We start from the raw sequence: 22,705 nt of genomic DNA on the forward strand, positions 1-22,705 counted from the left end.
ATTCTGTTCACAGGAATGAATAAATTAATGAAGCCTGGTCTGTAAAGAATGGCTCCACCAGAAGAGTAAAACCACGGCTTAAAGGTAGCCCATAACAGCTACTAAAGGGACAAAGCAGGATCTGGATTTGATCCTGTGTATCTGCAAACTCAACCTACTCGTTTGTTTTAGATACTGGCACACTTGGCAGCAGAGAGAAACACACCGTGCTCTCTGAAGTTGCCATCTCCCTGGGCTCCAAGGGCTGGCCTGTGGCCACCACTGAATAAACGGAAGCATGTCTCCAAAATAGGATCTGGTCTTAGAACTGAGGCTGATTAAAAAGTTACATGTTGTGAGGTAGTGTCAACCAACTCCAACATGCCACAAAAAAGACTATGTAAGACCATACTGACTTGCAGGATGATCCCTGAAAAAATACTCACTTTTGTGAAAGCTCCAAGTCCTCCAGTTATAGGTTTGGGGCTTTGAACCTTAGGGTGACTCCCAATTGGGCAAAGAGGCGGCATAGATGCAAACAAAGAATCCTCCTGCTGTGAATGTAAAAATACATATTGCACAATTAAGATAAAACGAGTGACTTTAGATACTTTATAGTCATATTTAATACAAATCTGTAACATTCTCTAGCACGATAAACAATCAAAAACCAAACCAAAACAAAAAGCCCAAAACTCTTTGGGGTCTTCTAAGCCTCAACACCTGCATTTTAATATTATTTTAGAAACCACATGCGCCTGGCCGGTGTGGCTCAGTGGTTGAGCATTGACCTATAAACCAGGAGGTCATGGTTCGAATCCCGGTCAGGGCACATGCCCGGGTTGAGGGCTCAATCCCCAGTGAGGGGCATGCAGGAGGCAGCCGATCAATGATACCCTCTCATCACTGATGCTTCTCTCTCTTTCTCCCTCTCCCTTCCTCTCTGAAATCAATAAAAATATATTTAAAAAGGAAACCAAATGCAAAGCAAGACTAGTAACTTGGCAGGAAGCTACTCATTTGTGCCCCACTGTATACTAGAAGATGCCTATCATACTACCTCTCATATTTGGTCAACTCACTGGATTCTGGGTCTAGTCTCCTGCCAAATGGTAAGCTAGTAAAGGACAGGCGCTATGTCTTCTTTCTTTTCTCTCCCTAGAGCCTAGGCACTAAATAAATGAATGAAACAGCAGTCAGTGCTTCAGCATATCCTTTTTATAATACTCACAACTTGACTTGTTGTCTGTACTCAGAATAAATACCCAGGACATGGAAATTTTTCAATAAACATTTAAAAAGCAAAACAACAACACGCCCTAACCAGTTTGACTCAGTGGATAGAGCGTTGGCCTGCAGACTGAAAGGTCCCAGGTTCGATTCTGGTCAAGGGCATGTACCTTGGTTGCAGGCACATCCCCAGTAGGGAGTGTGCAAGAGGCAGCTGGTCGATGTTTCTCTCTCATTAATGTTTCTAACTCTCTATCCCTCTCCCTTCCTCTCTGTAAAAATCAATAAAATATATTTAAAAAAAAAAACAACAACAACAACAACAAAAAGAACTTGAACAAACAGCAACTGTAAAGACAGCAAAAGTCTACATTTAAAATACTGTCATTTGTCTCCAATTCTCAAATGCAAAATGCAAATCTCAGAGTCAATTTGTCATAAATAAATGTTAGGGGCAAGAAACAAAATTATTACAATTCAGACATTTGTATAAACACAGTGCTCACACATTACACTGAATTTAGAGAAAAACCTTGCCCTGGACCAGGAAACTATTCAATATCATCACCAATAAATTCTTACACTTAGTCATGTAAGAGATGATCTTTGAATTCTTGGCAATTCTCACACAGGAGTTTATACCTCAAAAACTCTAGCCTTAAGACAGCCATGACAATGACAAATAAGTTAAATAACTAACCAAACAGCAAGAATTGTCTTTGCCAAACAGTGAACAGATAGCTAGCACTTTGATCTGAATAAGTCAGATAACATTTGGAATTCCAAATTTCAAAGGACTTATTCCCTGAAAAATAAAAGAATAAATTTTGGAAAGAGGAATTATTTTCAAGTAACTAAATGGCTGACATGTGGAAAAGAAAATATATTTACTTCTTGCTGGTGCAAATATAGGAAAAAAGGATGTTTTGCCAGATGAATATTTTTAGAAGGAAAAATTTATAATAAAGCTGCCCCCGTCCACCCAAAAAATAGGCTGCCTCACCATAGTAAGTTTTCAAATAGAGACTGGGTTACCAATTGACAGAAGTGTTGAGAAACATTTTCTACATAAGGAAAAGATCAAGGAAAGGTACAGAAGTCTGGAGTAAGATGATCTTCAAGATACTTATTAGCCTGAAGGTTTTACTTTATGAAGTTTGCAATATCAACTAACAAATTACTGTTGAACTCAAACACACGATCTTTAAAACTAGCGAAGTGCAATAATGTAATAGAAGGTTACCTTGACAGATGTTACAAAACTACTTCCATGAATTTTAGGAATAGGGGAACCTGTTCCTTGGGAGGCTTGAGAGGCAGTAGAGAGCTTGTTTGTAGGACTTCCTGTAAGCAAGGCAGATTTAAAAGTTAAGTATAAACAAAATAAAATTTGCGAAATGGAACTTTAAAGCATTTTCCACCACACTTCCCTTTTCCTCACTATTTAGTTTTCATCTTTAAGGGTTGAAAACCTACAACCTTGAAACTGTTACAGAAGAAACACTTAAGGATTCATCCTACAAAGGTGACCACTTCACCAATCTGAAAAGGGACAAGAAGCTTGTAAGAATGTGTAGAATAGCCGAAACCGGTTTGGCTCAGTGGATAGAGCGTCGGCCTGCGGACTGAAGGGTCCCGGGTTCGGTTCCGGTCAAGGGCATGTACCTGGGTTGCAGGCATATCCCCAGTGGGAGATGTGCAGGAGGCAGCTGATCGATGTTTCTCTCTCATCGATGTTTCTAACTCTCTATCTCTCTCCCTTCCTCTCTGTAAAAAATCAATAAAATATATTAAAAAAAAAAAAAGAATGTGTAGAATAAGTAAAGTAGTTTTACTGTATAAAAAGATAAAAAGATACTATAACATAATGGAATTGGTTATTTAATGAGCCAAAATGTATACATTCAAGTGAATGCGAGCTCCTTCAAAGTAGTTTCACTAGAAGGAATACCTATTTGAAAATCCTGCCAACATTAAACATTTTATACTCCATCTGTACAACTGACTTTAGGCTCTGATAAAAATCACTTACATTATCTACAGTCAAAAATAAGTCAAGCCCGGCTGACGTGGCTAGGTGGTTGAGCATCGACCTATGAACCAGGAGGTCACAGTTCGATTCCCGGTCAGGGCACATGCTTGGGTTGTGGGCTGGATCCCCAGTGTGAGGTGTGTGGGAAGCAGCCAATCAATGATTCTCATCACTAATGTTTCTCTCTCTCTCTCTCCTTCCTTCCTCTCTGAAATCAATAAAAATATATTAAAAAAAAAAGTCAAGACCCAAAATGGTATTTGGTCACCTACCGGTTTACCAAACTTGTCTGCAAAGACGTTTGGCTGACTGCTAAAACTAAGTATCCTCAGAGCACACATACTTGGCATCCCTAAGTATATTCAAAAGGCTCTTAGGTAATTTCTGAAAGTAGCATTTTTTTAAAGGAGTTCCACAATTACAATCACTGTTAAAGGAACCAACTTTTCCAAAAACCTACCTGAAATGGCCCAACACACATGGGGAAGAAAGGTTTCATTACCTTACAATCATCTCTCTTATTTCATTTCTCTTTTTACCATTTCTCTTAATTAGGAGTGAAAAACTACAGGAATGTTTACACTTAGGAGCATGTGTTTAAATATTCTATTTATTACCTTCAATTAAACTAATGTTAGTGAAAGTACTTAAAAAAAACCTGAAGCGCAGTCTGTAGTTATATGAGATTATGATGACAAACATGGTGAATCCAAATCTGTCTTATTCTTCCTATTAGTGTTTTCTTTTTATAATGGTAGGGTACAATTTTCCTCCCAGATGCAAAATTTATCTTATTCACAGAAAAGTAAATATGACTTTTTTATTTGACTGGGGTGAAATACATATTGCTCACAAAGTTATTCTTGAACTAAAGCTTAATTTAGAAATAACCACATTGCTTGCAGGCCCAAAAAGAATGTCTTCCAAATGAAATAAAATCAACTCTCTCTTTTTAAATTAATTATGGCTCACTTTTAATCTTTAGAAACTAAAGAGAAAATGTAAGTCAATTCTTAAAAATATAACTTTTGCCTGGTTGGCATGGCTCAGTGATTGAGCATCGACCTAGGAACCAGGAAGTCACGGTTTGATTCCTGGTCAGGGCACATGCCCACGATGAGGGCTCAATCCCCAGTGGGGGTTGTGCAGGAGTCAGCTGATCTATGATTCTCTCTCATCATTGATGTTTCTCTCCCTCTCCCTTCCTCTCTCTGAAATCAATAAAGATATATATTTTTAAAAATACAACTTTTACAACAAGAGTAAATCTTCCTCAGAGAAACAGCACTAGTGTTACTCTTATATATTCCCTCCTCTTGTTTATGGATGGAGATTTCATTTTCCCATTATATGGCTACTAAGTGACACTAGGATTTCATCTTTAAAAAAGATCAAATCTTTTGGATCGCATACATATTGATCAAACACACACCTGTAGTGGGAGTGGTGGCTCCAATAACCTGCCCTGGCTTGTCCATGATAACATAAGGGTTACTAATAACAGAGCTGGCAGTGCCTTGCTTCACATGGACTGGAGTGGAAGTTGGGGTTCGAGGCAATGGTGATGGACTTGGCGTTGATATGGGGGAACCTTTATTAATTAAAAAGAGAAAAAAAATAAACTAAACAAAATAGATATATTCAACCCATCTAAGAAGATGCTGGAAGATAATGAAAGAAGGGCAGGGCTGCCAGGACCAAGGTGACAAATTGGGAAAAGTGAATGAGACTGTCGATTTCAGGGACTGAGCAGCAGCAGGAGCAGCGGCCTCGGCATAGCTAAGGCCAGGGACTAGTGTGCTTCATTCTCTACAGCCTTATCTGGTGACCAGCAGCATTAGCATCTGCATCATCTGGGAGCCTGTTAGAAACGGATTCTGAGGTCCTACCCAGACCTACCAAATATAAATCTGTATTTTAACAAGTTCCCCTGTAGGCACATTAAAGTTCAAAAAGCAGTGCTTTACATAACAGTGTGAAACTGTTGAATCACTAGATAATAAATCTCTTAACAACTTAGGCAGGTTGTATTTGAAGACGCTAAAATGAGGGAGGAAATTTGTAAGCGATAAATTGGATTTAGGAACCAGGAGTCTTGATTTGGGATTAATTTCCAATAGGAAAATAAGAAACTCACCCACTCAAAACCAAAGTCTCTGTCAATACTATGTCACAGCCACAATCCAGAGAGAGTCATGTTCCCACAGAATATGCTCTAAAGGTACCAATGTGCCATTAAACGTCCTCTACTGTCTTCTAGTGATCGAATTTGTCATCCTCAATTTCTCTAAACTTCAAACCAATTTATACATTCAACATCTACCTCTGAAGCAGCAAGTTCCAAAGTGCTTCTAATTGGTAGATAAAATTATACATTCTTTACTTCTCATAAACTTCAAAGACTTGGATCATATTACTGCTTAGTTTCCTGTTTTTAACAACAAAGGCTCCCTCCTTCCCCTTCATTTAAGTATTATACAGAAACCTCCCAGTGCCTACATACTTTCACTGACTCTCTTTCAGTCTTTCCTGAGGTGGTTTGGCCAAAAACATAAAGTATAGTCCTACTAAAAGTTTACCTAATATAAATGTGAAATTGTTGTAAGGCAATGGAAATTCAACCTTCCTGATAATAATTGAAATGAGTAATTTTTCTCATGTGGTTAGAGTATAAAAGATATTTCAACTCCAAACTAAAAGGCCTCTACACTTGTTCTATTACTAGTTGCTCTGGTTTCCATATATAATCACAAACCATAATTCCTACTTTAAGTTCAACCACAATCCTAGCAAACATTTTACCTGTGCTGATTCTAGATGAAAATTTGATCTCTCTGAATTTCATTTCTTGCTTCATTCAAAAATTGTTTCCACATAGATGACTTTTGTTTTTGCTTCCTGACACCTTTGTTCTGCTAATCAAAAGTGATTAGCTCACTTGTTAAATAAACAAAAACCTTGCTTAGAACTAAAAAAAAAATTATTTTAAACCACAGTATTTTGTTTTGTCATTCCAATAACTTTACACACATCAACTTCGCACACATCCTCTGTATACCTGAGACGATCTTGCAGCTCATGGTGATGGGCTGGAAGGATTTCCCAGGTGACTCAGGATTAGGAACCTGGCTCTGTGGCACAATTTTGCAGCTTGATGCAATTGGCTGAAAAGCTGAATTGCCATGAGAACAAAACATAACTTTCTGGGATGTTGTCATTTTGGTAGGTGTTCGTTCCAATGAAGATGGCAAAGAATAAAATGTAGTATGCCTCTCAGTTTCAGTATTGGCTGGTAATCCTGCTTGAAATGAAACAGGCAAATGATTAAGTCGTTAATATCTTTGCAATAATAAAATCTTACCACTGTGGGAAAAGAATGAAACAATAAAAAACCCTTATCATTTCAACAACCATTTAAGCCATTTACTAGTAGTACAGTAAATACAATCCACAGTATTTATTATCCTTTTATACATTTTTGGGTGAAGTGTGTTAAAAAATAAATTTCAGCCCTAGCTGGTTTGGCTCAGTGGATAGAGCATCAGCCTGTGGACTGGAGGGTCCTGGGTTCGATTCCCTTCAAGGGAAATAAAATAAAATAAAAATAAGTAAATAAATTTCAACTGAGTACATTTTTTAAAAAAAATACTTTTTATTGATTTCAGAGAGGAAGGGAGAGGAAGAGAGACATAGAAACATCAGTGATGAGAGAGAATCATTGATTGGCCGTCTCCTGCATGCCCCCCACTGGGGACCGAGCCCGCAACCCAGGCATGTGCCCTTGACCGGAATCGAACCTGGAACCCTTCAGTCTGCAGGCCGAGGCTCTATCCACTGAGCCAAACCCGCTAGCTAGGGCATCAACTGAGTAAATTTTAAAGGTTTAATTGGCTTTATTCAATGATGCATGAATCAAGCAGCATCCAATGTAGCAGAGAAAAAGCAGCTCTCAGGAGCTGTACAAAATGAAGGACTTTTAGAGGCAGAAGGGACCAGGAGCAAGGAAGTTATTGAGCAAAGAGCAGATCGGCTGTGGTAAGGTCACTTTTCTTAGGGGACTGTAGGGGTCTATCAGGCCAATTACCCATCTAGTGCTGACTAGGGGATTCCTGATTGACTGATTTAAGATTCATTTCTGGAAGAGGCTGAAACTATAAGTTTGAATTTGGTGATGTGAGCTTGGCATAGGTGACCACATTTGGAGCTTGTTGTCTTGTTTTTTAACAAATGTGAATATGCCTAGAATCATATTTTGTTAAAAAGTTTCTTTAAAAAATTAGGAAACATATTAACTATAAACAGTATATATAAGCTCATTCTGTTCTATTTTTTTTTTTTAATAAATTGAAACCTGTTTAAATTAGAGGAGAAAAAACTCCAAAGGATTCACTTAATCTAATGATGTCCTGTCTTATTAAATGCCCATAAAGAAGATGTAATTGAAATTTAAAGAGGAACAAAAGAATGAAAATATTAACATCATATTAAAATGCAGGCTAAGAGACAAACTAATACCATTTAGAGTCAATTTTATTTCTTGTACATAAGTTATACAAGTGAATACTTAATACTTAAACATTTATTGACGGTGAGTCTTATATTTTAAATAAGATTAGATACTTATTATTTAAGTTTCTTGTTCACATAATTGGGAACCAGACCAGAATTACAAGAAACTATAATCATCAAGGAATAAAAATTTAATGGTTTTTAACGCAGAAAAAAATACAATTTCCTTTCACCTGAAGAACTAACAAAATTCAATATATTTCTGTATTTGCTACATATAATCATAACATGGCTTAAAATACATTGTATTTTAATTAATATCTACTATATGCAAGAATTGTAACTCAATGAATTAGTTGCAATTTAATAAAAGGGATTGAGTGCAACGACAGGCTGGAAAGAAACATTAAGATCTATGCTCCATGAGAACTCATGGACAACAGTGTGGTGACTGCAGGGGGTAAGCGGGGGGGAGGTGGAGGTGGAAGAGGGCATAGAAGGAATAAGTGGTGATGGGAAAAATTAAATTAAAAAATATATATCTATGCTCCATGATATTGATGATGCTGGACATAATCACATCACAGGGCTGTTCTAGGATGGCTATTTATAGTTTCCCCTTGTTGAGCCAACGAGAAGTAGTTTTTCCATTAATGAAAAAGACTGATGCAATTCAAAAATGCAACTTTATTTATCTGCCTGATTTTAATTATGATAAGAGTTCCCTAAGTTGGACTGAAAAGCCTTAAGGTAAAAACAGGGAAATTATCTTCGTCATACTTTTAATGCCTATCTTTTCTCTAATATGGTTGTTAAAATACCCACATTCTCCTCCAGTGAGACACATCTACAAACCCAAACTAGAGCAGAAATTCAGTTTTACGATACGCCCCAACCTCATGAATTTTGTTCGACAAGCCTTACTTTTCTCTGAGTTACCTGTTGTAAAAGGAAGTCTCAAGAGAGACAAAAGCATTTAACAGAGAAAATGGTTTTATAAAGTTTGTGCTGTAAAATTCAACATTGATACTGCAAAATCAGAACTAATGTTTTGTTAGGGAATCATCCAGTTACAGGAAATGTTAATGAATTCATTTACTTTGGTGAGGAGGAGGAGGCAGGGTCACCTTATTTATCAACAGTGTATCTCACAGTAGAAGAGGTTTTGTTTCTCCCTGCTCAACTATAATTGAGACTGTGTTCAAGTCCCCTTCCCTAATGCACATATAAGTTTATTATTTGATTTTTCCAATTCACAGTTATTACTTTGATGTTTTGCTCTATTTTATCATGTGGGAAGAATGGTATCTATTCCTTAATAAACAATTTGTCATACTTAAAGTTAAGATTTGTGGCCCTAACTGGTTTGGCTCAGTGGATAGAGCGTCAGCCTGCAGACTAAAGGGTCCCAGGTTTGATTCCAGCCAAGGGCACATGCCTGGGTTACGGGTGCGATCCCCAGTAGGCAGTGTGCAGGAGGCAGCCAATCAATGATTCTCTCTCATCATTGATGTTTCTATCTCTCTCTCCCTCTCCCTTCCTCTCTAAAATCAATAAAAAAAAAAAAAAATTGTAAAAAAATAAAATAAAATAAAAAATTGTGGCATGGTCTAGTTTGCAACACTGATTTATTCAAGTATGTCCCATAGAGAAACATAGAGCTTTCTGTTGAATCTACAAAAATAGCAATATAACCATAAAAATAAAGTAATTTCTATTTTAAAAATTTAATGCTTTTTAGTGAGTTTTGTATTCTACAAAACATTAGAACTTAATGAAAGATATTTTCTGAGAAGAGTAATAAGCATTTTGGTATTTTCATAAGAGTACTGGGTAGAGGCAGCATGCCTACTTATGGAAAATTTCCTTTTCCTCAGTCTCTGAAGGCAGCAGTTCACTATCATATTATGTAAATGAGGAAAATAAATGCCCCAGGATGACTCCTCCATATAAGGAAAAATACATGAATGTACAAGAAAAAATATATTACCTTTCTCCACGGAGGTATCAGGTACTGCCTCATGTGACTGCTTTATTGGTGAGGAAGCTTTCACTGGGGCTGGAATGGTCAAAGGCAAAGACGGTGGGGCATCAGAGATGTCTGACTCCGAGGACTGAGGGTAAATGGAGTCTTCTCCAAGAGAATGCCGGTGGAGCTCAACATCCACTACCTACAAAATCGGGCAATAACTGGGCTCATGAATTCATCATCAGTGTCCCAGAAAGCCCCAAACCTTCTAAGAACATGGTACTCCAAGAGATGTGACAAATGATTTCTAATCACACTTCAAAGGCAATTTCCATCTCAAGAACTGAAGGATTTTACCCCAGAATATAACCTATTCTGGTTTAATAGATAATTATTAATACTAATCATAAAACTGAGGTCTTTCCATTTGTTGTTTCAATGCCTTAGAACACTCTTCCTCCAAATCTTTGCATGTCTGCCTCATTCTCACCATTAGGTCTCAATCCAATGTCGTCTTCTCAGGCCTCCCTAACCAACCTAGCTAAAGCAACTCTCTTGTCCCCCGGCTACTCTCTTCTTTATTGCACTTATTTGTAAATGAAACCTTATCTGCTTTTATGCTTACTGTATACCATCTGCCAGTTCTCAACACAACCAAGAATACTTGAGAACAATAGCTATCTTGTACAGAAATCTGTATCCCCACTACCCAGACCGGTGCCTCGCATATACTCTGTGCTCAAAAAATATCTTCTAATATAACACAAACTATAAATAGCTAATTATAATTATAATGACTACTGCTGATATATCATAAATTCCAAAAAAAGGTGGGGGGAGGTGGTAAGAAGAAAAAAAGTGAAGTTGGAGTCTCATACTTCCAGATTTCAAAACTTATATAATTACAAAGCTATATTAATTAAAACAGTGTAGTACTGGCATAAAGACAGAAATAGACCATTGGAACAGAATACACCCTCACATATATGGTCAAATTATTTTTAACAAGGATGCCAAGACCATTCAATGTGAAAAGGACAGTCTTTCACAAAATGGTGCTGAGAAAATTAGATACCCACGTGTATTAGAATGAACGTGGATCTTTACCTTACGCCATATACAAAAATTAATTCAAAATGGATCAAAGACCTAAAACAATAAAAATCTTAGAAGAAAACAGGGGCGAAGCTTCGTGACATTGGCTTTGACAATGATTTCTTGGATATGACACAAAAAAACATGTAACAAAAGAAAAAAACATAAATTGAACTATGTCAAAACTAAAAACTTTTGTGCATCAAAGGACATAATCAAGAATGAAAAATTTTTTTAAAAAAAGAATGTAAAGATCACCCACACAATGGGAGAAAATATTTATATTTCATATATCTAACAAGAGACTAATACCAAGAATATAGAGAGAACTCCTAAAATTCAACAACAAAAAAACAAACAACCCGATTCAAAAATGGGTAAAGGATTTGAAGACATTTCTCAAAAGAAGATAAACAAATGGCCAATAAACACATGAAAAGATGCTCAACATCAATTACCATTAGGGAAATATAAACCAAACTCACAATGAAATACCTGGTTACTATAAAAAAGACATAAAACAACAAGTGCTGGAGAATTGGAATCCTTAAGCACTGTTGGTAGAATATAAAATGGTGCTGCTGTTATGGAAAACAGTATGGCAGGTCCTCAGAAAATTAAAAAAAGAATTACAGTATCATCCAGCAATCTGACTGCTGGGTATCTATCCAAAAGAATTAAAAGCAGGGACTGGAACAAACAGACCCACGTTCTTAGCATTCACAATAGCCAAAAGATGTAAGCAACTCAAGTGTTCACAGATAGATAAATGGATAAACACAATGTAGTGTATACATATAATGAAACATTATTCAGCCTTTTTGGGAAGGAAATTCGGACACATCTACAATGTGGAGAAATCTTGAAAACATTATGCTAAGTGAAACATGCCAGTTACAAAAAAAAAAACCACTGTACGATACCACTTATATTGCATCTAGTGTAGTCAAACTCAGAGAGAGAGAAAGTAGAGGGGTGAGTGCCAGGAGCTAGAGGCAGAGGAGAATAGAGAATTATTGTAAATTGTTACAGTTTCAGTTTTCCAAAAGGGTGATAGCAATCACTGCACAAAATGTGAGTATATGTAATAATACTTAAATGTATACTTAAAAATAGTAAATTTTATGTGTATTTTTTTCACACTAAAAAATAAATGAGGGGGATATAAAATTTTTCTAAATTTAGCACTCATTTTTTTTCTAACTAAAAATGAAGATCAATTTTCAGTCTATTTGTTCCCAAATAATGCTATAGGGGAAAAAACCTACCGTCTCTGCTCCAAGAGTCTGCAAGCCAGTGTAAGTTCTATCCAGCTATTTAAAGACAAAAGGAAGAGTTAGGTTTCACAAGCGTACTTATACATATACTAGAGGCGCGTTGCAGGGAGATTCCTGCAAGAATAGGGCTTCCTGAGACTGCAGTGAAGCAGCCAACCGAGGCGGGCTTCGCTCCCTTCTCCGCTGCCTCGCTCCCTCCCTTCACCGCTTAGCCCTCGGCTCCCTCCCTTCTCTGCCACCTGGGCTCTCTCCCTTCTCCACTGCTTTGCTCCCTCCCGGGTCACGGGTCCAAGGCCTGGGTACCGCAGGCAGCCTCGCGCACTGGCGGCCCTGCCTCGCCGGGTCAGGGGTCTGGGGCCCGGGGCCTGCGGGCAGTGTCGTGCGCTGCTGGCCCCGCCTCGCCGGGTCAGGGGTCTGGGGCCCGGGGCCCGTGGGCAGCGTCACGTGCTGCCAGCCCTGCCTGCAGTATGCAAATTAGCCGCCATCTTTGTTGGCGGTTAATTTGCATATCGTGTTGATTAGCCAATGGGAGGCGTAGTGAAGGTACGGTCAATTACCATGTTTGTCTATTATTAGATAGGATCTTACCTAAAACCTCTTTCACCACAAGTTTTCATACCATAACTACTTTTTCATAATATAAATTCATCACTTCAACAAAAACCCTCTTAATATTGTGAGGAAGAATTGAGTAAAATTAATATAAACAACCTCAGACATACATGTAGTAATTATACTTTTAATATAAAGTATACACTTCGAACAACCCATTCTAAGGACAATCCAAACATGGAGGACATTTTACAAAAAAAGATGTTTACTGCAGCATTATCTATAATCACAAAAAATAAAAGCAATATAGGTTTCTCAGACCGGAATACCATAATAGTTCTCTTAGTTTGGGAAGTCTAATCTGATGGTGGTGTGCAGAATAAAGATAGATTAGAATTAAAGAAGCCAATCAGGAAACAATAAAAGGGCAGAATATAAGAAAGATTATGAAGAATAATGGTCTGCAACTAAATGAATATTTAGAACAAAAATGGAAGAAGCAAAGATGGCTTTGAGGGTTGACATAGAAATGACAGGAAAAATGATACTCTAGTACAAATAAAAATCACATGGTCACAATACAGGTGTTTAAGGTTTCAAGGCCAATCTATAAAAATAAAAGGGTAATACACTAATTAGACCGGACGTCCTTCTGGATATCCTTCCAGACATCCTTCCAGACGAAGCTGGGGCTGGAGGGAAGCCACTTGGGTCCCGGGTGGCTGCTGGCAGCCAGAGGGAAGCCGCCTGGGTCCCGGGTGCTGGAGCAAAGCCAGTGCCGGAAGCCAGGGGAAGGAAGGCCTACTCTTGCACGAATTTTCATGCATCAGGCCTCTAGTTGATATATAATATGTAGTAAAATTAAGTTTTCAAAAAACTTGACAAGAAATGCTTTAATTACCTCATTTTAAAATACTGTGCCTCAATCTTTCACCAGGAATTCTAAGTGATATGGAGAATACAATATGCAAAATTATGCAAACAACTTCCTTAATCATCGGGATAAGGGCTGGGCCCAGTGCTATAAAATGGTATATGTGATGTTTAAAGATAAAAAGAAAGCAAAACTAATTTAGATCTTCTAAGTAAGTGGGACCATATTTTGCTCCTCTGAACAAAGAGGCAGTAAATTCTTTATTTGATTTGAGTTCTTCTCTGAAGTCATAAAGCAATCTAATCTCACAGTAATCTCTAGAAAATAATGTGTACATTAAGTTAAGCTGTCTTACATTGGCTGCATAACAAGCAATGGAGGACAAATTTCAACATGCCTTAAGGTTGAAAAGTTGTATTTATAGAACAAAGGAAACAAAAAATGGATTTCTGCAGATGTACTCAGTTTCATTTAGCTCAGTTTTGGGAGTCATTAATGAGAACAATGTAGTAAGCCACAAGTAAGGGTGCTATAGGAGAAGTTCAATATAAGAAAATATATACAAGACTACTATAGTGAGGGCCTAAGCAGTGGTTCTCAACCTTCTGGCCCTTTAAATACAGTTCCTCATGTTGTGACCCAACCATAAAATTATGTTCGTTGCTACTTCATAACTGTAATGTTGCTACTGTTATGAATCGTAATGTAAATATCTGATATGCAGGATGGTCTTAGGCAACCCCTGTGAAAGGGTCGTTCGACCACCAAAGGGGTCGCGACCCACAGGTTGAGAACCGCTGGCCTAGAGGAACATTTTAAAAATTGTCTGTCTTCCAACTATAAAAAATATTTTTATAACTGTTCATTATGTAAAAATACTTTCAAAAAACCACACACAGATAAAAAGGCCATAGGAAATAGATGACAACATCATTACTTCAATTATGTACTCCAACATTTTGGTATATTTCTTTTGTGTTTTTTTAAAATCATGGTGACCTCATTCTATACATATACTTTATACTCAGGGCTTTTTGCTTACTATATAATGGTAATTACCCCCCTAGGCATAGGAAACACTTTGTAAAATATAACTTATAATAGCTGCATAACAAACCATGTGGATATATCAGAAAAGGATTTCTGACAATACAAATCAAAAGTTTTACAACCTTCACCCTGGTCAGGTGGCTCAATTGGTTGGACTGTCCTCCTGTATACCACAGGGTTGGGGGTTTGATCCCCAGTCAGGGCACATACAGGAGGCAACTGATCAATCCTTCCTCTCTCTAAAAATAAATAAACATATCCTCAGGTGAGGATAAATAACTAAAGTTTTACAACCTGCTACAGTACTTTACATTTTCTAAAACATGTTCACTTCAATTGTTACTCTTCGGAAATAAATATATTCTTTATCCTTAGGAGATAAACAGACAAGGCTTACTTCAGGAACTCCTCACCTAATGTCGTTGATAGGTTCTACAACTTTAAGCAAAACATCTATCTATAATAATAAAAGTGTAATATGCTAATTAGACCGGACAGCCAAACGACCTTGCGGACGACCTTGCGGACAAAGCTGGGGCTGTGAGGGCCAAGCCCCTTGCATGAATATCGTGCATCAGGCCTCTAGTAGTATAATGAAACCAAATCTACTATAGGTTAAATGATATATAAAAGAGTTAAGTTCCTATGACATCTCATCATTATAATGACACTGAATGAAGCATCATTTTAGGACTTTCTGTATTTGCCTTATTTTTTTTAATATATATATATTTATTGATTTCAGAGAGGAAGGGAGAGGGAAAGAGAGATAGAAACATCAATGATGAGAGAGAATCACTGATCAGTGACTTCCTGCACACCTCACATTGGGGATCGAGCCCGAAACCCGGGCATGTGCCCTGACCAGGGATCAAACTGTGACCTCCTGGTTCATAGGTTGACGCTCAACCACTGAGCCATGCCAGCCGGGCTGTATTTGCCTCATTTTATAGAAAAGTAAAATTTTTTACAAAAGAGATTAACCACAGGTAACACAGTAACAGTGAGATCTGGTCAGAAATTCAAGTGTTCTGATGATCTGATTTAAAGAACATACATTCAACTGTAAAGGCCCCCCCCTGCTCCCCCAACCTTCAGGGGACAAAGGAGTGTTATAGCATAACACACTCAAAAAGATTTATCCTGCTTCCACTATCCTTCACCTGGCTGCTTCTCTCAGGACTAACCTACTACGTTCAATACCAGGTGAAAGAGATACTTCATTTCCAGAGAACAATGTTTTGTTACAATACCTTCAGATTATGTATGATATCTATCCGCTTGTTCTGGCTGTCCTTAAAGTGAACTTGAACTCTGACAGGAAACTCACCCCAGCCCCTTCTGGTCAGGTGAAAAGGAGGCTCTCTATGGAAGAGCAGATATTAACACATTAATCCACGTGTAATCATTCTGGAGGAAAAGTTTTCTCATAATGGATAAGTTAGAAATTCACATCCTTCTGACAATCATTTACATTTCCTCATTTAAAGTTAAATCAGTATGCTGCATTATGCTAAAATGCTAAATTATAAAAGAAAAATTTAACTCAAACCTACATTAAATTTTCAATTATTGGATACTTAGAGCTAAGACACTTATCCTATATAATAAAAGGCTAACATGCAAATAGACCAAATGGCAGAACAACTGAACAACCAGTCGCCATGACATGCACTGACCACCAGGGGGTGCACGTGGAACATGGCGGGCGTTGGCCGCGGAAGGATGGTGGAGCAGGTGAGTGGGGGCACCAGACCAAGGCAGGGTGCTGGTTGCTGTCATTGGGGCGAGCCTCTGGTGGTTACTGAAAATTCTTTGCTCCCATGCACCGAGGTCCTGCCCAGCACCTGCACCCGCAGCCAGCGCTGGAGCCAATGCTCGTACCCACTGCCGGCGCCTGGCACCAGTCCAGATCATTCGGCGCCATAAGTGGGTGCGAGTTGTGGCTGCCAGCCCCAATCGCCCAAGGGCTTCTCCACCTACCCATGCTCCTGAGGGGTTATTGAGGCAGCAGCTGCCACTCGCACTTGCTGACGGTGCCGGCCCTGCTCCCATCCACTGCTGGTGCCAGCCCCAATCACTCCATGCCATCAGCGGGTGCGAGCTGGTGTGAGCGGAGCCAGCGCCGTCAGCATGTGGGATAGGTGGCGGTGGGAGCAGGGTTGCCTCAGACAGGGGACAGGGGCAGGGGTGTGTGGCCACGGTGGGAGGGGCCCGGGGGCACGGAGGATGGGCCAAAACCCACCCCTGTACCCACCGTAGCCTCGCGGCCCACAGTTCCTTTCAAGGTGCACGAATTCATGCACTGAGCACCTGGTACCATATAATACAATGTCATTATTTTCACAGATAAAGAACTAGAGTGACTGGATGGCCCAACCAGTGTGACTCAATGGTTGAGCTTCGACCCATGAACCAGGAGGCCATGGTTCAATTCCCAGTCAGGCACATGCTTGAACCCCAGTAAGGGGTGTGCAGGAGGCAGCCAATCAATGATTCCTTCTCATCACTGATGTTTCTATCTCTCTCTCCCTCTCACTTCCTCTCTGAAATCAATAAAAATACATTTTAAAAAATAAAGTTTTTGATGAATGTCACAATATGAGTCAGAATCCTTGATAGCTACTTGACAGACATAGGCTGAAATATTATGTTCGCTCATAATATTATGACACTCATTTATTCCTCCACTCTGGCAAAAACAAAGTAAGTCATGAATACACTATTTGAAAGTGACAATTTACTTGAATGTATCTGCTAACAGGACTTAAAAGATATTTTCACAATATGATCTTCCCCAAATAGTGACTATGATTTCAGAGGATAGAGAGGAACTCATGAGAATGCTAATTGAACCAATGAATTTTCAGTCAGAACCTAATTTGTAAAGGAAAGAAAAAGAAAATTTGATGGAAAAAAAGACTGGCAAACTGTTAATAATTGGTTTTGGATCCATTAGGGTTCACTATACTCTGCTTTTGTATATGTTTGAAATTTTCCTTTCTCTGAAATCAATTAAAATATTAAATTTAAAAAAGATAGATGTAAGACTAGAAGTGAAGGAAGAAAAGGAGGGAGGGAGGGAGAGAGGGTGGGACGAGGGAAGAAAGGATTTCAAGGGAGTGTTTTCAAATTAAATCACTTTTCTTCCACTTCAATAAATCTGCACTTCTTTAAACTCAAGTATGCTTACCTAACTTCCACAAGGTCATTTGGTTTATAGCTGGGATGAAGGAAAAACCAAACTTTCTTGACAAAATGATTAATGCTGGGTTCTCTACGAGACCCTCGGACATACACCATCCATTTGTGGGTTGATTGGTCATTTTCTTCTCTCTTATCGGGAGGTATATACCTAGAGGAAAAGAAAAAGAAACAGAATCCTTTTTTTCCTTCAAAAGCCTAATGAAACAATTAACACCTACTTAAAACAAGATTAAAAATAAATTACAAAAAGAAAACTGGGAGGAAAAACCAAGATGGCGGCATAGGTAAACACCGGAGTTTGCTGTGTCGAACAACCACTTCAAAAATACAACTAAAAGACGGAACGGACATCATCCAGAACCACAGGAAGGCTGGCTGAGTGGAAATTCTACAACTAGAAGGAAAGAGAAAAGCATACTGAGACTCAGAGGAGGCGCAGTACGAAAGTAAAATACTAAGGTGCGGAGGTGCACGCAGAGAGGGCAGGCGGCTGAGGGCGCGGTTGTCGTTTTCAATCGGGAGGTAGTCTCAGGCTCTGAGCTCCAGTTCCGGGAGAGTCTCTAGGGACCCAGACTCATACGGGAGAAGCAGGACTGTCTGGCATCGGTCAGAACTTGAGGGCAGCTTTCTCTCCGAGGGGCTTGCAGCGATTACCGGGACACTGAGAAGCAGAGCCTCTGAGGGCAAGACTGAGAGCAGCCATAACTGCTAGCCCCGCCCTGTTGATCCCGTGGGACCCGCCCTGCAGGGAGGCTTTTGGGGATAGCCTCGGGCAAAGGCTAGATTAGCACCTTCCTAGAGATCCAGGAGCCAGGAAACCCAGAGGTCAGAGTGGGACCATCCAGTTTGCAGCTCTGTGGAACCATAAAAGACACACTCAGGGGGCAGACTCAGTGAGCACCAAAGCCCCATTGAAGCAAGTCTTGCCCCAGACAGGTGTCTCCAGCACAGAAGTTCTCCCACTGCAGACACAGTTGATTCTCATAGCCAAATGGCCTGGAGGTCAATTCCTCCCAGTGATACCTACAACAATCAAGGCTTAACTACAACAAGACTGGGCACAAAGCCCACAAGGGGGTGCACCAAGAGTGTCCTCCTCAGATAATTGGGGAGGCTGAACCACTGGGCCCTAGAGGACACTTAGCACAGAAAACCACTTTATCAACACAGGGAAGCATAAAAAATGCGGAGACAAAGAAAAAGGACACAAATGACAGAAATGGAGGATAGCAAACAACTGGATATAGAGTTCAAAACCACACTTTTAAGGTTTTTCAAGAATTTTCTAGAAAGTGCCGATAAACTTAATGAGACCTACAAGAAATCTAATGAGACCCTCGATGTTGTGATAAAGGACCAACTAGAAATTAAGCATGCACTGACTGAAATAAAGAATATTATACAGACTCCCAACAGCAGGCTAGAGGATCGCAAGAATCAAGTCAACGATTTGAAATATGAAGAAGCAAAAAACACCCAACCGGAAAAGCAAAATGAAAAAAGAATCCAAAAATACGAAGATAGTGTAAGGAGCCTCTGGGACAGCTTCAAGTGTACCAACATCCGAATTATAGGGGTGCCAGAAGAAGAGAGAGAGCAAGATATTGAAAACCTATTTGAAGAAATAATGACAGAAAACTTCCCCTACCTGGTCAAAGAAATAGACTTACAAGTCCAGGAAGCACAGAGAACCCCAAACAAAAGGAATCCAAAGAGGACCACACCAAGACACATCATAATTAAAATGCCAAGAGCAAAAGACAAAGAGAGAATCTTAAAAGCAGCAAGAGAAAGAAAGTCAGTTACCTACAGGGGAGCACCCATACGACTGTCAGCTGATTTCTCAACAGAAACTTTGCAGGCTAGAAGGGAGTGGCAAGAAATATTCGAAGTGATGAATGACAAGAACCTACAACCAAGATTACTTTATCCAGCAAAGCTATCACTCAGAATTGAAGGTCAGATAAAGAGCTTCACAGATAAGAAAAAGCTAAAGGAGTTCATCAACACCAAACCAGGATTATATGAAATGCTGAAAGGTATCGTTTAAGAAGAGGAAGAAGAAAAAGGTAAAGATACAAATTATGAACAACAAATACACATTTATCAACAAGTGAATCTGAAAATCAAGTGAATAATCTGATGAACAGAATGAACTGGTGATTATAATAGAATCAGGGGCATAGAAAAGGAGTGGACTGACTATTCTTGGGGGGGGGGGGGGGGGATGAGGGGGATGCGGGAAAAGACTGGACAACAATCGTGCACCTAAGGATGAGGACAGTGGGTGGGGAGTGAGGGAGGAGAGTGGGGTGGAAACTGGTGGAGGGGAGCTATGGGGGGAAAAAGAGGAACAACTGTAACAATCTGAACAATAAAGATTTAAAAAAAAAAAAAGAACAAGCCATTCCCTTAAGGTCTGCCCATAGTAAAACCAGTATCTTTAGCCCTCCCTTATGCAGGTGATTTTATTTCACAAGGCCCCCTGATCACATTCTGTTAGAAAATATGGTCATAGCCTTCTATATGTCATCTATGCCTATAGTTATCCTTAGTGATGCAGTAGGCCCACGTTGCCTAATCTGGTTCTTCATCAACAGTATTCTGGTTCAGTCTTGATTCTTTGCTCTTCCATATATAAAAACCAAACCAGCCTCTGGATTTCATGAATCCTGTCAGGATTTTAATCAAAATCCTGTTATCTTTATTATACTGAGCCTTTCTATCCATGAACATAGTATACTAGTAAGTTCTTTTAAGTCTTTAAAGTTTTTATAATTCATGAAAAGCTTACTTGTCTCTTATTTACTGTATTTTTATTGCTATAGTAAATACATCTTTTAAAATCATGTTTTCTAATTTTGTGGCTGTCACACAGAAACAACTGATCTCTGTGTACTGATATTATATTCAACAACCTGGTGAAGTTCTCTCATTAACTCTAAAACTTTATCAAAAATTGCTTTATATTTTTCTATGTAGACAGTATCATCTGTTAAAGACATTTTATTTTTTAATCCATATACTTTTTAATTTTTTAAACAGGACTACATTAGTATCTCCAAGAGCAATACTGAACAGGAGTGGTGGCCCCAGACATCTCGTCTTGTTCCTAATCCTAAAGGGAAGACTTGAGTTCACCACTGAGTATAAAATATACTGTAGGTTTTTCAAAGATATTCTTTATCTGAGTTAACTAAATTCTAAGTCTGCCATGAAGACTTATCACAAATAGATGTTGAGTTTTGTCAAAGGTTGTTTCTGCATTTTTGATCAAGTATTTATCTTCTTTAATCTGTTAATGTGTTTATTATACTTATTGATATCTAATGTTATTCCAAACTTGCATTTCTTGCTCACAATAACCATTTCTATAGTTACTGAATTCAGTTTGCTCAGGATTTTGTTCAGTATTTTTGTATCTATATTCATAAGTGTGATGTCCTATAATTTCTATTTTCTTATGAACTCCATGTCAAGCTTTATAAACAGAGTTAGGATATCCTCATAATGTAAATTGGTAAGTGTTGTTTCTTTGTCCCCAGAAGATTTTGTATACAACTAGAATTATCTATTCATGCTGCCTGTAAAGCAATCTAAGCCAAGTGGTGTGGTTTGGTTTTGTCCCAGGAATGTTTAAAAAAATCAATAATTAAATTTACTTAGTAGTTCTATGACTATTCCAAGTTTCCTTTGTCGTATCACTTTTAAGTTGTATTTTTCTAGGGATTCTTCAGTTCATCTAAATTTTCAAATACACTTATCTCTTTAACAGTGCAGTATCTGAAGTTATGTCTTTTTTCAGTTCTAATATTTATTTGTATCTTTTTTCCTTACTTAATTCCACCATGTTTATGTATGCTGTTTATTTTTTTCCTCTCTAAATTCTTTTTATTTATTTATTTTTTTAAATATATTTCTATTGGTTTCAGAGAGGAAGGGAGAAGGAGAAAGAGATAGAAACATCAATGATGAGAGAATCATTGATTGGCTGCCTCCCGCATGTCCCCTACTGGGGACTGAGCCCACAACCCAGGCATGTGCCCTTGGCCAGAATCGAACCTGGGACCCTTCAGTCCGCAGGCTGACGCTTTATCCACTGAGCCAAGCCAGCTAGGGCTCCTCTCTAAATTATTTGCTTCCCCCACTGCATTGTCTAATTAAGCTGCTTAGTTCATTAATTTTAAGCTTTCTTCCTACTGTAGTCTTTTAAGACTTTAAATTTCCATTTAACTATCCCTTTAGTGTTAGCCTACAACTTTTGAGTTATTATTTAGTTCTGGTTATTTTTTTTATTTTTATTTTTTAAATATATTTTATTGATTTTTTACAGAGAGAAAGGGAGAGAGATAGAGAGTTAGAAACATCGATGAGATAGAAACATCGATCAGCTGCCTCCCGCACATCTCCTACTGGGGATGTGCCCGCAACCCAGGCACATGTCCTTGACCGGAATCGAACCTGGGACCTTTCAGTCCGCAGGCCGACGCTCCATCCACTGAGCCAAACCGGTTTCGGCTAGTTCTGGTTATTTTAATGTGATTTTTTTTCATTGCCTTAATGAGTTGTTGTGAGTGTTTTGAATTTCCAGATATATTGGAGGTTTTTTTAGTTATCCTACTGTCATTGATTTCTAGCTTTACTGCACTAGTGGTTAGAAAAAATACAAGTCCTTTGTTGAAGCTTGCTTTATGGCTTACTATATAGTCAATTTTCATAAATGTTCCTTGTATGCTTAAATTTTTTTTCTCGTTCTGTGTAATCTTCTATGTGTGTACTTTAGCTTTGTTAATTGATATTCCAACTTTTCATATTCATTTAAGTAGTTTGCTGGATGTACCAATTACTGAGAGATGTATATAAAGTCAGTGGTAGGGCATTTGGTAATTTCTGCTTGTGGTTCTATCAATTTCAAGACTGTTATCATTTTA

At 38.6% G+C, this 22,705-nt stretch overlaps 1 protein-coding gene across 20 annotated transcripts in view; it reads right to left on the reverse strand.

Annotated features, from left to right (window-relative positions):
- YEATS2 (YEATS domain containing 2) overlaps nucleotides 1–22,705 on the reverse strand; it is a 92,389-nt gene that overhangs the window by 37,262 nt on the left and 32,422 nt on the right. For 17 of the 20 annotated variants that reach the window (XR_004973903.1, XR_004973905.1, XR_004973904.1 and 14 more), the window contains 8 exons: nucleotides 17,761–17,922; nucleotides 15,821–15,932; nucleotides 12,083–12,127; nucleotides 9,741–9,921; nucleotides 6,300–6,542; nucleotides 4,674–4,832; nucleotides 2,453–2,553; nucleotides 426–533 (listed from right to left, as the gene is read on the reverse strand). Coding sequence is in view for 17 of the 20 variants with exons in the window: in XM_036348175.1 (XP_036204068.1) it covers nucleotides 426–533; nucleotides 2,453–2,553; nucleotides 4,674–4,832; nucleotides 6,300–6,542; nucleotides 9,741–9,921; nucleotides 12,083–12,127; nucleotides 15,821–15,932; nucleotides 17,761–17,922 (1,111 nt within the window). In the remaining 3 variants the exon portion in view is untranslated. The remainder of the gene's footprint in view (nucleotides 1–425; nucleotides 534–2,452; nucleotides 2,554–4,673; nucleotides 4,833–6,299; nucleotides 6,543–9,740; nucleotides 9,922–12,082; nucleotides 12,128–15,820; nucleotides 15,933–17,760; nucleotides 17,923–22,705) is intronic. The other 3 variants (XM_036348174.1, XM_036348171.1, XM_036348177.1) reach the window with 2 other exon arrangements.

The sequence above is a fragment of the Myotis myotis genome, unplaced genomic scaffold (genome assembly GCF_014108235.1).
Source record: "Myotis myotis isolate mMyoMyo1 unplaced genomic scaffold, mMyoMyo1.p scaffold_m19_p_2, whole genome shotgun sequence".
NCBI classification, from domain to species: domain Eukaryota; kingdom Metazoa; phylum Chordata; class Mammalia; order Chiroptera; family Vespertilionidae; genus Myotis; species Myotis myotis.